We start from the raw sequence: 12886 nt of genomic DNA, 5'->3' as shown, positions 1-12886 counted from the left end.
TCTTTTGTAGAGTTGAGACATGAAAAAAAGTTGTGTTGCGATCACCCTACTTGATCCATTTGATTTTAGCGCTTTGAGCCCAATATTTTTCTTTTTGGTTCCACATATCTTTAATTTTTTATTTGGGTTATGCTAGGTAACTAATGACTTTCTTAAACAATATGAATAATAAGTTCTAAAATTGATCTAATTTAAGTAAAACACACTACACTCCACTTACCTAAATCTTAATATTAGAATAACTATCTATACATCTAATGAATTAAACATTTGATATATCCATTATTCACATTATTTAATATTTTCATTATTTACATGTACTTTTTCTTTTCGTTTTGCCTCCCAGATCTGAATCTGTTGGTTAGCATTGTGTCCGAAAAAAAAAATAAGCTTCGTGCCATGTTCAAACCATTTTGCTGCAACATGTCGCAATCTATCGGTATGTTCCTGCCACTGTTGAGCCGCAAGAACATAAGTGCCTACGTGTTGATATTTCATTGTAGCCACGCCTCTTCTTCAGGTGTAGAAATTTTTTTTGCTTCTACACCATAGAATTCACCTACTTTAACTACCAAACACGAAGATTAAACACACATTTCTTCCGCAAATTTCAATTTTCAGCTTACATTTAATTTGGGGCAAAAAACAAAAATAAACTAAAAGAGAAAATAATTTACGTGAATCAACCAAAATAAAAATTACTTCATGAATCTACTAATGTACGTTTATATGTAGTTTGAATAAGCTAAATTCAAACTCCATTTTTACATAATTCGAACCAGCTGGTTCAAATTATACACAAACACACGCACACACTAATTCGAACCAACTTGGTTCAAATTACACATACAGTAATTCATGGTATAATTCGAATTATGCTGTTAAAAAAATTAATAATTTAAAATTAAAAAAATATATATATTTTATTTCATACGTTAAAAAAAAGCTAACAAAATATTTAATTACGAGACTTCTTTAAAATATTAATGAGCTATCAATTCGAATTCCATACAATACTTTTCTGTCCATTTTTGATAGCTCATGAATATTTTTTAATAAATTTTTTTAAATTATACTACAAAAAATATTTTATCCTATGCAAAACAATTTAAAAAAAATGGCTTAAAAAATATTAGGAGTACTATAAAAATTTGTAATGTCCTAATGACTTAGGACATTAAAGAAATACTCCACATAGTCACTAATAATTTAGAAATTAAAGAAAAAATATTTTTATCATATATTTACCTAAATCACTAGAATATTACAAACTTTTATAGTACTCATAACATCTTTTAAGCCATTTTTTTTAAATTGTTTTGCATAGGATAAAATATTTTTTGTAGTATAATTTAAAAAAATTTATTAAAAAATATTCATGATAATTTTTTAATAAAATTATTTAAATTATATGGTGAGATATTACATGATTCGAATTACGCATGGGGAAGTTCGAATCACTCTTATTCAAATTATATGGTGAGCAATTCGAATTCTATACAATACTCTTCTACCCATTGTTGATAGCTCATGAATATTTTTTAATAAATTTATTTAAATTATACCACAAAAAAATATTTTATTCTATGCAAAATAATTTAAAAAATGGCTTAAATATGTTAGAAGTACTATAAAAATTTGTAATGTCCTAATGACTTAGGACATTAAAGAAATACTCCACATAGTCACTAATAATTTAGAAATTAAAGAAAAAATATTTTTATCATGTATTTACCTAAATCACTAGAATATTACAAACTTTTATAGTACTCATAACATTTTTTAAGCCATTTTTTAAAATTATTTTGTATGGAATAAAATATTTTCTTTCATTTCTAAATTATTATTGACTATGTAGAATATTTTATTTAAAATTTGAGTACATGCATGTAGTTACCTAAGTTATTAGAACATTACAAATTTTTATAGTACTCCTAACATTTTTTAAGCCATTTTTTTAAATTGTTTTGCATAGAATAAAAAAATTTTTGTAGTATAATTTAAAAAATTTATTAAAAAATATTCGTGAGCTATTAAAAATGGACAGAAAAGTATTGTATGGAATTCGAATTAATAGCTCATTAATATTTTAAAGAAGTTTCGTAATTAAATATTTTGTTAGCTTTTTTTAACGTATGAAATAAAATATATATTTTTTTAATTTTTAAATTATTAATTTTTTAAATAAATTTTTAAATTATTAATTTTTTTAATAAATTTTTAATAAAATATTTTTAATAAATTATTAATTTTTTAACAGCATAATTCGAATTATACCATGAATTACTGTGTGTGTAATTCGAACCAAGCTGGTTCGAATTAATGTGTGCGTGTGTTTGTATATAATTTGAACCAAGCTGATTCGAATTAATTAGTGTGTGCGTGTGTTTGTGTATAATTCGAACCCAATTGGTTCGAATGATATAAAAATGGAGTTCGAATTTAACTGGTTCAAACTATATATAAACGTATATTGGTGGATTCATGAAACAATTTTCGTTTTGCCTCATTCGTGTAAAATTTTACTCCCTTGACTTATTATTGTGATTTGCCCTTTAATTTGTTCTAAAAATTAGGTGAGACGTAAGCAGGCTGGTGGGAAATGTTACCATCATATATAATAAATTAGGATGTGTTTTATTTCTAAATTGGTTCTATATATCTTTTGTCCTTCTGAAACGAAGGCATGGCCAAAATTAGCATCTCTCACCATTAGATTGTTAGGTAAGTTGCGTAAACTCCAATTAGTGGATGTAAAATCATAACTATGCATAGTTGTTGTTCAAGATTCAAGTAATTAACATACGAATAGGATATTCCACTAAATGCAGTATATTTCATTATTCGTGAAAAAGAAAATAACCTATTATCACTCCCGATCGGCTAGTACGTACCTTGAATCCTTGATTATTATCATGAATACGTATTTGTCACAAGATACACAGTCCATGTAACTCCAGTATTTAACGACATGCAGAACTCATCTGTCATCCATGATAATAAATTATACTTATCTTTTTGTGGGATGAAAATATTTTTGAATAAATTATTAGTGTAATTACTTATATAAAATTATTTTTATTTAAAATATTATTTTTATATAAAGATATTTTTATACGAATGAATATTAATTATTATATTTTTTGTTGTCTTTTATATTATTATTATTATTACACTACAAAAAAAACACCCATTCAAGTATACTTGAAAAGTGTAGCCAAAAGTGAAAAAAAATAATGCCTTAGGCTACGGCTACGCTTTTTGGGCTACGGCTACGCTTTTTGAAGTGATTCCTATTCGGCCATTGCCTATTCTCAAAGGCTACGCTTTTCTGCACCAAGGGCTACGCTTTTGGCATTTGGGAATAGGGTACACTTTTCAAGTGATGCTGTTCAGGACCAAAGGCTACGCTTTTCAGCTTCCAATTTTGTCAGAATAGGCTACGCTTTTCAATGCTACTGCATCACCAGTAAAGCGTAGCCACATTGTATACCATGGCTACTTTTTATAAATGTAGCCTTAGGTACCTCATTTTTTTTATATACTATAGCTACTGTATATAAGTGTAGGCTTAGGTTTTGTTTTTTATTTTCTATATATATATATATATATATATATATATCTAATAATTATTAATACAACATAATAGTTAATATGATTACATGTATAAATGAGAGGGCTTCTCGCCAATAGATACTTCCAGTCTTGCATCATTGTTGTCAGCTAGTTCAGCTTCAAAATCTGCATCAAATGCAACTGACAGAGGTGATTTCAAATTTAGAATGATATATTGAAATTGATATCATAAAGCAAAAGATAGATAACCAGGTAAATCAATTATACAGCAAAATAATTAAGTTTTGTACCTGAACCATAGAGAGACAGCAGCTTTAGCTCCTTTAGGTAAAAATTTATAATCCTAGGATTTAAGAGCCACAACCCTGTTAAGTGCAGTGCAGCCAGACGAATTGTATGAGGACTCTTTGTTCCTTCCTTAAGAAGATTTTGAACAAACTGTTTGCCAAGCATTAAAACTAATAGTCACTAGTTTCATGAAATAACATAGCAGAAGATCAGAAAGCTTGTTGAAGAGAATACAAACCCATTTCAGGGGTCCAGGTGCATTGCCTATTTGGTGCATTATTTCATCATTAAAAACACAGGATGCAAAACAGATGACAAAAGAGCATCAATGGAAGAAAGTCTTCTCTTGTTGCAGCTTATATGCAGTATCCAAGAGGAACGGAACAAATTTCATATCAACTGATAAAAGATAGAAAGTCATTAGATCAGTGAACACTGCTTGTGAGATGCAGAGAAAATAAGCTCGCAATAAAAATACGTGTCACTCCAATAAGCCATTATGAAGCAGAAATTGTGTGCTTTCATGCCGGTTAAAAAACAAAACAAAACCAAGTTCAAAGTAATGCAATAAAACACAACATGTCACATTTATCAGCCACATATATGCAAGGCCCTATGGGCAATCAAGCATATATGCAAGGATTGTAAGGAATTCTACATTTGGCATGGTGATTGTTAATTAACTTATATTTCAATGCAAGTTGATGTTCTTATCATTCAATAGCAATGTTCAATATTTTACTAAGACGGCATCAGATTACATGGCTACACACATTGGCCATCTAAGATAAAAACCAGGAGATATGCCATCAATATAATATAAACAACATGAGTGTCATCCTCATGCATCCTTCATGCCTTCAGTGACATGCTCATGCATCATTCATGCCTTCAATTTCAAGCCAAAAGACTTTTGCATGAGGAGTCTATGCGAGATACGCATCTGCTTAGGCTTTAAGAAAAGTCAGTTCTTGATATCCTTGAAATCCTCACACAAGCTAAGACTTTGAGTTCCATGAGATCCCAAACCACACAAATGAAAAGGCAGTGTGAAAAAAGGGGAAAATAGTGGGAAAAAACACAAAAACAGAAAGAGGAAAACAAAAAATACAATAACTGGAAATCTCACAAACCAGTCGCGGCTATCATCGGGGAAAATCTCACAGCAGAAATAAAAAATGGTAATAACAACAAGGTGGTCTACAAGACTTGCAAGCGAAAAGCCAAAAACATCGATATACAATCCACTTTGGTTACATATAATGCACACAAACAATCATATATACAACAGGCTTAGTTGGACCAAATAAATACAAAATAGAAGAATCTATTGCCAATATCTGACCTGCGATAGTGTCGCGCAGTTACGATCAGCAGTGGCAATGATTAGCACCTGACATGTTACGTAAGTGAATAAGTGTGAGTATCAAAATTGTTTAAGGTGGGAGTTAATGTCAAAAATAAAAACCAGACAAATTGATAAACATAAGGACATATTCTATTCTTTATCAGAAGGTAAGATAAACATAAAAAATCACTAATCTAACAATACTCATTAATCTGTTAAACCCATATTTCACAAATGGATGCAGGTCCACCAGATGAGTAAGAATTGACTGTGAGAGAGAGTAATCCAGCCGGCGAATGAGTAGCGGAAGGTGGATCAGATTGGAGAAAAGATTCAGGAGAAGATAGAGGGACAATGAATGGCATTACAATGGTGGTTGAAGGATTTGGTGCCACAGTAGCAGCTAGACCTGCTGGTGCAACAGGTTCAGGAACAAGGACAGCATGACCAACCCGCTTGTTGCTTTTATGAGTAGATCCAAAACACCAATATAGGCTCTACCAGCTTCCCCAATCTGCAGTTAGTGAAGAAACAATTCTAAATCAAATGTAGAAGCAGGACCAAAACATTAACATGAAACAATACAAACTAACTAACCAATCAAGGAAACCAAGATATAGAAATTGGCGTAAATCCTCACCTGAAGGAGTTTAGTAATGCTCCTCCGCCTACTCCCAAGTCCCAATCCGATCAGGCCATTGCCGCCACCTCCGCTGCCCCACTTCACTGCACCATTCCTCTGCTAAATTACAGTCTCCTCCTTCCCCTCAAACCCACTAGGCTACACTGAGAATAAGGACCAATTATTTTGCATAAACATTTGCAGGTGAATAGTAAGTTAAAAATTAAAATTTTTACAATTAACCAAAAATTCAGTTTTAAAATTATTTTTTAACCAAAAGGGTACCAAAAATTTTCAATCAATCCTACTTGAAAGACACAAGATTCTGCAAAATCACTATTTTTCAAACACAACATAATGATCAGAGAAATTAAAGCTGTATACTTACATTTTTCAGCGAGAGCTTGTTGGGCAGTCCCTTGCAAAAGCCCAAAATACCCATAGTTGTTAGCTTCCACCACCGCCTCTGCCGTTGTACCTACCACCACAGCTATAGCAAGCACCATCACCACCGCCTCCTCCTCCTCTGTATCCACCACCACGTGCAATAACCGCGACCACCACTGCCATAGCTCTTGAATGGCTCTTACAAAAAGCTTTTCCTAATTTCCCTAGTTTAGCATGCACGTATGAAATTTCCAACACCTATTGCTTCCGTTTATGCCAAACACAGAAAGGAATCATAACAAATTGAGAATCAGAAGGCGAAACCCCCAAAATTAGAAAACCTAAAATTAGAACCCAAAACCCCCAAAAATTCATAGAACCAATTGAAAATTGATACATACCTTCTGTATCTCAATTAGCCATTGCAGTTCATCATCACTATCAAAATTATACACACCTTCGAACTACAAAGTGAGAGCGAGTTAGAGAATGAGCAAGAAAGAGAGGATGCAGAACAGAGAATATAATGCTTACCTGGTGACAGAGGATACGACGATGGTGTTGAACAGTGACAGTGAAGAGATGAGCGGCGACGCAACAGCTTGGAGACGGTGCAGCAGCTCAACGGCGAGCTCCAGTCGACGGCAGCACCACGACAGAGCACGAAGGCGGCGATACATCCCTGCTTCCTCCCTTCGAGCTCCTCGGCACAGAAGCCCGACGGTGGTAGAACGACGACTGAAACAAGCCCTAGCAGTGGTGGTGGAGCTTCAATGGCGACAGAGCACCTCCTTTTTCTCTCCTCCATCGCGTTTCCTCTCATCCTCGAGCTCTCTCTCTCACTGGCGCTCGACGACGACGGCGATGGTGGCGGAGCCCTAGCGGCATCGTCCTCTCTTTCCTTCCTTCCCTTCTCCTCTCTGATTTCTTCTCTCTTTCGTGTTTGTGTATGTTGAGTGAGGATGAGAGTGTGTGCTGCACTGCTGCGTGAGTGAGGGAGAGGGCCAACAAATTTTTTTTACTAAGTGTTTATTGAGGATTCTCATATTAGGAGACATTTTAAAAGCGCACTTGAAACAGAATAAATAAGCTACTCTTTAAAAGCGTTTTCTTTGATGAGAAAAGTGTATTCATAGATATTTAGATAAGGCTACGCTTTATAAGTGATTTCTAAAATACTTAAGGCTACACTTTTTAAATGATGCCACAATTGTGTATCTTTTTCTCATATAAAAAGGCAACACGGAGAAAAGCGTAGCCTATTCATAGAATAGGCTACGAAGTGTGTGGACAAATACAATGAAACAAAAGTCTCTGAATTCGTTTCTTATTTATTATATGCTATATAGTGAATATCTTGAAACTTCACAACTTAATTTTTGCCAGTGCAGTAGGAAAGATCCATTATCTAGCTAGTCTACCACATCCGTTCTATCTATCTCCCACTTCACTATTGTACTTCTCATAAAAAAAAAGTTCGGAAACTAAAAATTACTCTAGAAGAAGGACATTTTAGACAAGCTCCTCTAGTTGTTCAAAAATCATTATTGAAATGCAGAAACCGAGCGAGTAATACTTGATTCTTATTTGGTAAACCCAAGGTTCTGAAAACCGGTTCGAACCGGCCATTCAAACCGATCAAACCGTGAAAGGATTGAGATAGTGGTTCGGACAGATACCAAAACCGAGAATTTGAAAAATCATTAGACCGTCGAACCGGTCGGGAACTCGTCGGTCGAACCGAACCGCGACCTGGCCAGTTTTTTGAATTTTTTCAAAACACTGCCGTTTGGATTGAGGAACTCCCTAACCATTACGCTACGTCCCACTCCCAATCCTGACTCTCCAAACGGCAAACACGCGCAGCACTCCCATCAGGCCATCACCCTTCCTCTCATCGTCATTGAGCTCCTCCTTCACTTCCATCTCGCCACCGGCGAGCAACCGCCGCCGTCGCAACTTGGAGCTTTGAAGCCACCGTCGCAACGTCGTTTTCCTCCATCGCTTCGAAACCACCGTCGCCGGCCTAGCCTCCTGCCTCTTTCGCGCAGCCACTGTCCCGCCGTCGCCAGTTTTGTTTCACCGCGTCAGCCCTTCGGTCGTGCCCTGTTCCTTTCTTGCTGCTAATATGCTCTGCTCTGTTCTAGTATTTAGTTCTAGGTATTAATTTTTTTAAACTATAATTGTTGAATAATTATTGTTACTTGTTAGTTAGTCTGTGAACTTTGCTGTTGTTACTGGGTTGAATAATTGTAGAATAATTGTTGTTAGTTAATCTATGGACTTGTTACTGAATTGAATAATTGTTGAATAATTTTGACTGTTGAGACTTGAGATTACTGAATTGGAGTGAGTTGCTGTGGGTTACTGTGATATTGTAATTGGATTGTATTGTTATTGGATTGCTGGTGATTTTTAAGTATGGATGAGAATATCAACTAAGAAACACCTAAGGCTATTGGATTGTTGTGATATTGTATTGTTATTGTATTTTTTTTTTTTTTTGTTAATTTTTGAAAAAAGATGGTTAATCTTTGTTAAAATTGTGCTGAAATTTTGTTAAAATTGTGATTGGCTGAAAATCTTGTTAATCTTTATTAAAATTATGCTGAAAATTTTGTTAAAAATTTGTTAGAATTTCTATTTGTTCATTATAAGTAGAAGGAGGGGTTAGGGTTTAGAATAGTTCTTCTGCAAGGAAAAAGGGATCATTATCTTTTTCTATTGATAGCTTCAAATACACGTTCAGGTAGTTGGCTTATTGGAAGAGAAGAGAACCATGAGAATGGATGCTTTGTTCAGGTAGTTGGCTTTAGGGTTTGCACTTTTTGACTCTACTGTTTCCATTTCTTCTTTCTCACAATAAGTATGCTTTGTTCCATCGAGCATTGGATGCTACATTTTAAATTTTTAATATCATTGTCTAATAATAATTGATAGTTCTACTTTATTATTCATACTTAGATCAAATAGTTGGATAGTGGAATTCATTGATTTGGGAGATGAAATGAGGAGAGATGTTTGGCATGCTTTGATAAGTTAAATTATAGCGTTACACAAGTTCACACATGAATATGGACCTTGATTATCACCAAGTTTTTGTTATAGAAGAAATAAATTTGTCATTTTTATTTTTAATAAAAAAAATAGATGAATTAAATTAACTAAATAAGTAGATGATTGAATATTTATTATTGGTTTGGTTATTCAATATTTTTTTTTGTGATTATCTTAAATTTTATATAATATTATAAATTTTTTATGTATATAAATTTTGACCTTTGATATGTTTTTTTTATATTTGACTCATGTATTGTATTTAAAATTGATTATGAAATTTTAATTAAAATTATACTTTTAACTTGTATATATTTAAGATTTATATCAGAATATATTTATATTTTTGTATATTTATTTAAAATTTGATATGTTAACCATAATTAAATCGATTGAATTTTTAAATTGATAAACTAATATAAGCGGTTTAATGATTGATTCGGTTTTCAGAAACATGGTAAACCACACCTACCACCAAATAAAGAATAAAGGGCGTCAAAAATCAAAATAGTTAAGAAATAATTGTCAACATAAGCGGATGTTAAAAAATTGATATACTAATTTCTTTGTGCATTCCACACTGGCTCAATGTCCCTGTCTACGTATTCCTACCCTGACTCTGGGTGGTTCGGTGGTCCCCAGCGTGGTTGTTGAAGTGGGACACCAGCGTGGTTCGTATGGCCTATACTTATACTGCCACTTCCATCATATATACTCACTCAACACCCCCCAAAAGAACAAAAAACCACTTAAACCCCTCTATTATTCCCAAACCAATAAAAAAAAGAAATATGGGTTCAAGCGGTGAGACACAGATAACGCCAACTGTGGTGTCCGATGAGGAGGCGAACCTCTTTGGGATGCAGCTAGCAAGTGCCTCTGTTCTCCCAATGGTTCTGAAGGCAGCAATTGAGCTTGATCTGTTGGAGATCATTGCCAAAGCTGGCCCCGGAGTTCACCTTTCTCCGGCTGACATTGCGGCGAAGCTTCCAACCACCAACCCCGATGCTCCGGTGATGCTGGACCGCATGTTGAGGCTCTTGGCTTGCTACAACATCTTCACCCACTCCCTCCGTACCCTTCCTGATGGCAAGGTTGAGAGGCTCTATGGTCTTGCACCTGTTGCTAAGTTCTTGGTCAAGAATGAAGATGGCGTCTCTCTTTCTGCTCTTAACCTCATGAATCAGGACAAAGTTCTCATGGAAAGCTGGTAATTTCGTTTCTTTCACTAACTATATATTACTCTATTTGCCCTCCTTAATATTACATGCTGAACTTTTTTTTTCAATATTTATTTAATATTTTACTTTTATACTATTAATAATAATTAATTTTTAATATTTTATTAAAACTTTAATTAACTTGACTCCTCTCCGTACATTATATAGGTTTTACACCTAAAAGCATATTTAATGGAATTTAATTTAATCTGGGAACAAATTGCATTTTTTCTGGCAATCATGATGAGAAGACACCAAAAGAATCATGATGATGAGAATGAATAAGTGGTCATTATTCCCTGACACAAGTCACAAGTGTGTTATCATAATTGTGTTATCAGAAGTGTGTTATCATAATGGGATCCGGTAATATTTATGCGCACACATATCAATCTAGAACGTAAACACAAAAAAAATCTGAAAATATTTAATATAACAAAAAACAATTGAATTTATCGTATTTAATATTTATTAATTATTATTTAAATTTAAGAAATACTAAATAATTTTTTTTTATTTTCTTAGCGTTACCAGAAAAAATATCAATCTAGAACCTATAGACTCTAACGAAGTATGTTCGGGTATAAATAATTCTATATACTCATCGGAATGCTTTAAAGTCAAATGTGTAATCAAATCCCCCGAACAAACACCCCCGGCCCCAACCCTAAACGTGACTATTTCACCAACCACGTCCAATGTGAACGATCCTTTATTTCTTTTTCTTTTTTCCTTCTTTTGTAAAGACTATTATATTATTTGTTTGTCAAGGGTGGTTGAACCAACTATTAGGAAATGTTATTTGATGGTTATGTTAATAGACAAAAATACAAATGAGGAATCATGTTGTTCTGTAACACACTAACAATCCTATAACATATTAGCTATATTTATGCACATTGACACGGATACAATACGAAATATATGAATATATAAATTAAAAATTTTTATAACACACGTTTATTGATATTAAAATATAAATTATTTTTTAGTTATTTTTAATGTTTTTTAATTATATAAAATATTTAAAATATTTTTTTTTAATAATTAATAATATAATATATACTATTTTTAAATTTATTTTAAAAATATATGTTAGGAATAAAGTTGAACACGTTAATACGCAGTGGTGGAACTTGAAACAAAATTTTGGGAGCTACATAGAAGATAATTGTCAAAATATTTTTGATATGGACCCCATTTAAGATAAGCTCGTCTAATCTCATCTCTCCGGTTTGGGTGATATTGTCAAATTTAAAGCCGTTTTTTAGGGTCTCGTTCCAAAAAATTAAGGTCAAACTCATCAGATGTAACTTTTTGAACTTTTGAAGGTTGTATCTCACTTTTTTCGTAATTCATTAAAGTAGAAGAACTATCTACAGGTGTTGATATTAGAGTGTTGCTTATTGAACTTATTGGATACTTTAAGTCATAATAAAGTATTTAAACTAATTGAATTATTTTTTATCTTTTAAAAAAATACTACTAATTTTTTTATAAAAAGTTTGGGGGCCATGACCCCCCTTGTCTGAACTAAGCTCCGCCACTGCTAATACGTAATGGTATTTAGATGTGTTTAAATGTGTTCAATTTTTTTTATTTTTATTAAGACACAGATAAACACAAAAACATATATCAAATGAGTGTCGAAAAATGTCATATCCAAAATGCGTCTGACACGTGAATACAACAACGCACTGCTGAACAGAATTTATTATATTTAAAAATAGAATAATGATCTAAATTAGTCCTTAAATTTTTTAAAATTAGACATTTTAATTTTTTAGAATTCAAAATATAGAAACAGTTTTTACCGTTCACTTATGTTAAACAATATAGTTTCCCTGTCATTAGTTACTAACAGTGATTATTAACGTAAAATGTTAACTCACTCATGTAATTATTAGGTGTCCACACGTGCAAATTAAACAAATAAGTCTTTAGGATAAAAAACAAAACAGTCTTCAATTAGTTTAAAAAACTCAAAACAGTCTTTGAAAATTTTTTTAAATTTTGAAATAATTCTTTCGAAAATTTTATATATAATTATTTGAAGAGATGAAAAAACTCTCATTTAACATAAAGGCTTTCACATAAACAATTAGAAATATTTGTGTAAATGCTTTTGAATGCAACACTTAAGAACTTGCGTTTAATACGAAAGTTATCTCTAAAGTTAAATTTGTAAGTGTTGGTCAACCACAAGATCAATATGGGTCATTTACAAAATTTCAATGTGAAACTCTTAATATTTTGCAATACTTAAGAAAAAATATGTTGGCAAATTTAAGTGTTATGATCATATTTCTTAAAAAATTTTGAGATTTACTGATTGTTATGTTGTACAAAATAGACTTGCATTTGAAGTTATTAATGTTACTATAGTTA

General features: G+C 32.5%; 1 protein-coding gene across 1 annotated transcript in view; it reads left to right on the top strand.

Moving 5' to 3' along the window:
* LOC107622793 (caffeic acid 3-O-methyltransferase) overlaps positions 9984 to 12886 on the top strand; it is a 5197-nt gene continuing 2294 nt past the window's right edge. The window contains exon 1 of the mRNA XM_016324828.2: positions 9984 to 10488. Within this exon, the coding sequence (XP_016180314.1) occupies positions 10070 to 10488 (419 nt within the window). The 5' untranslated portion in view covers positions 9984 to 10069. The remainder of the gene's footprint in view (positions 10489 to 12886) is intronic.

The sequence above is a fragment of the Arachis ipaensis genome, chromosome B10 (genome assembly GCF_000816755.2).
Source record: "Arachis ipaensis cultivar K30076 chromosome B10, Araip1.1, whole genome shotgun sequence".
Classification (NCBI taxonomy): domain Eukaryota; kingdom Viridiplantae; phylum Streptophyta; class Magnoliopsida; order Fabales; family Fabaceae; genus Arachis; species Arachis ipaensis.
Note: the sequence above shows the minus strand (reverse complement) of the source record. Positions and strands in the feature narration are given on the sequence as shown.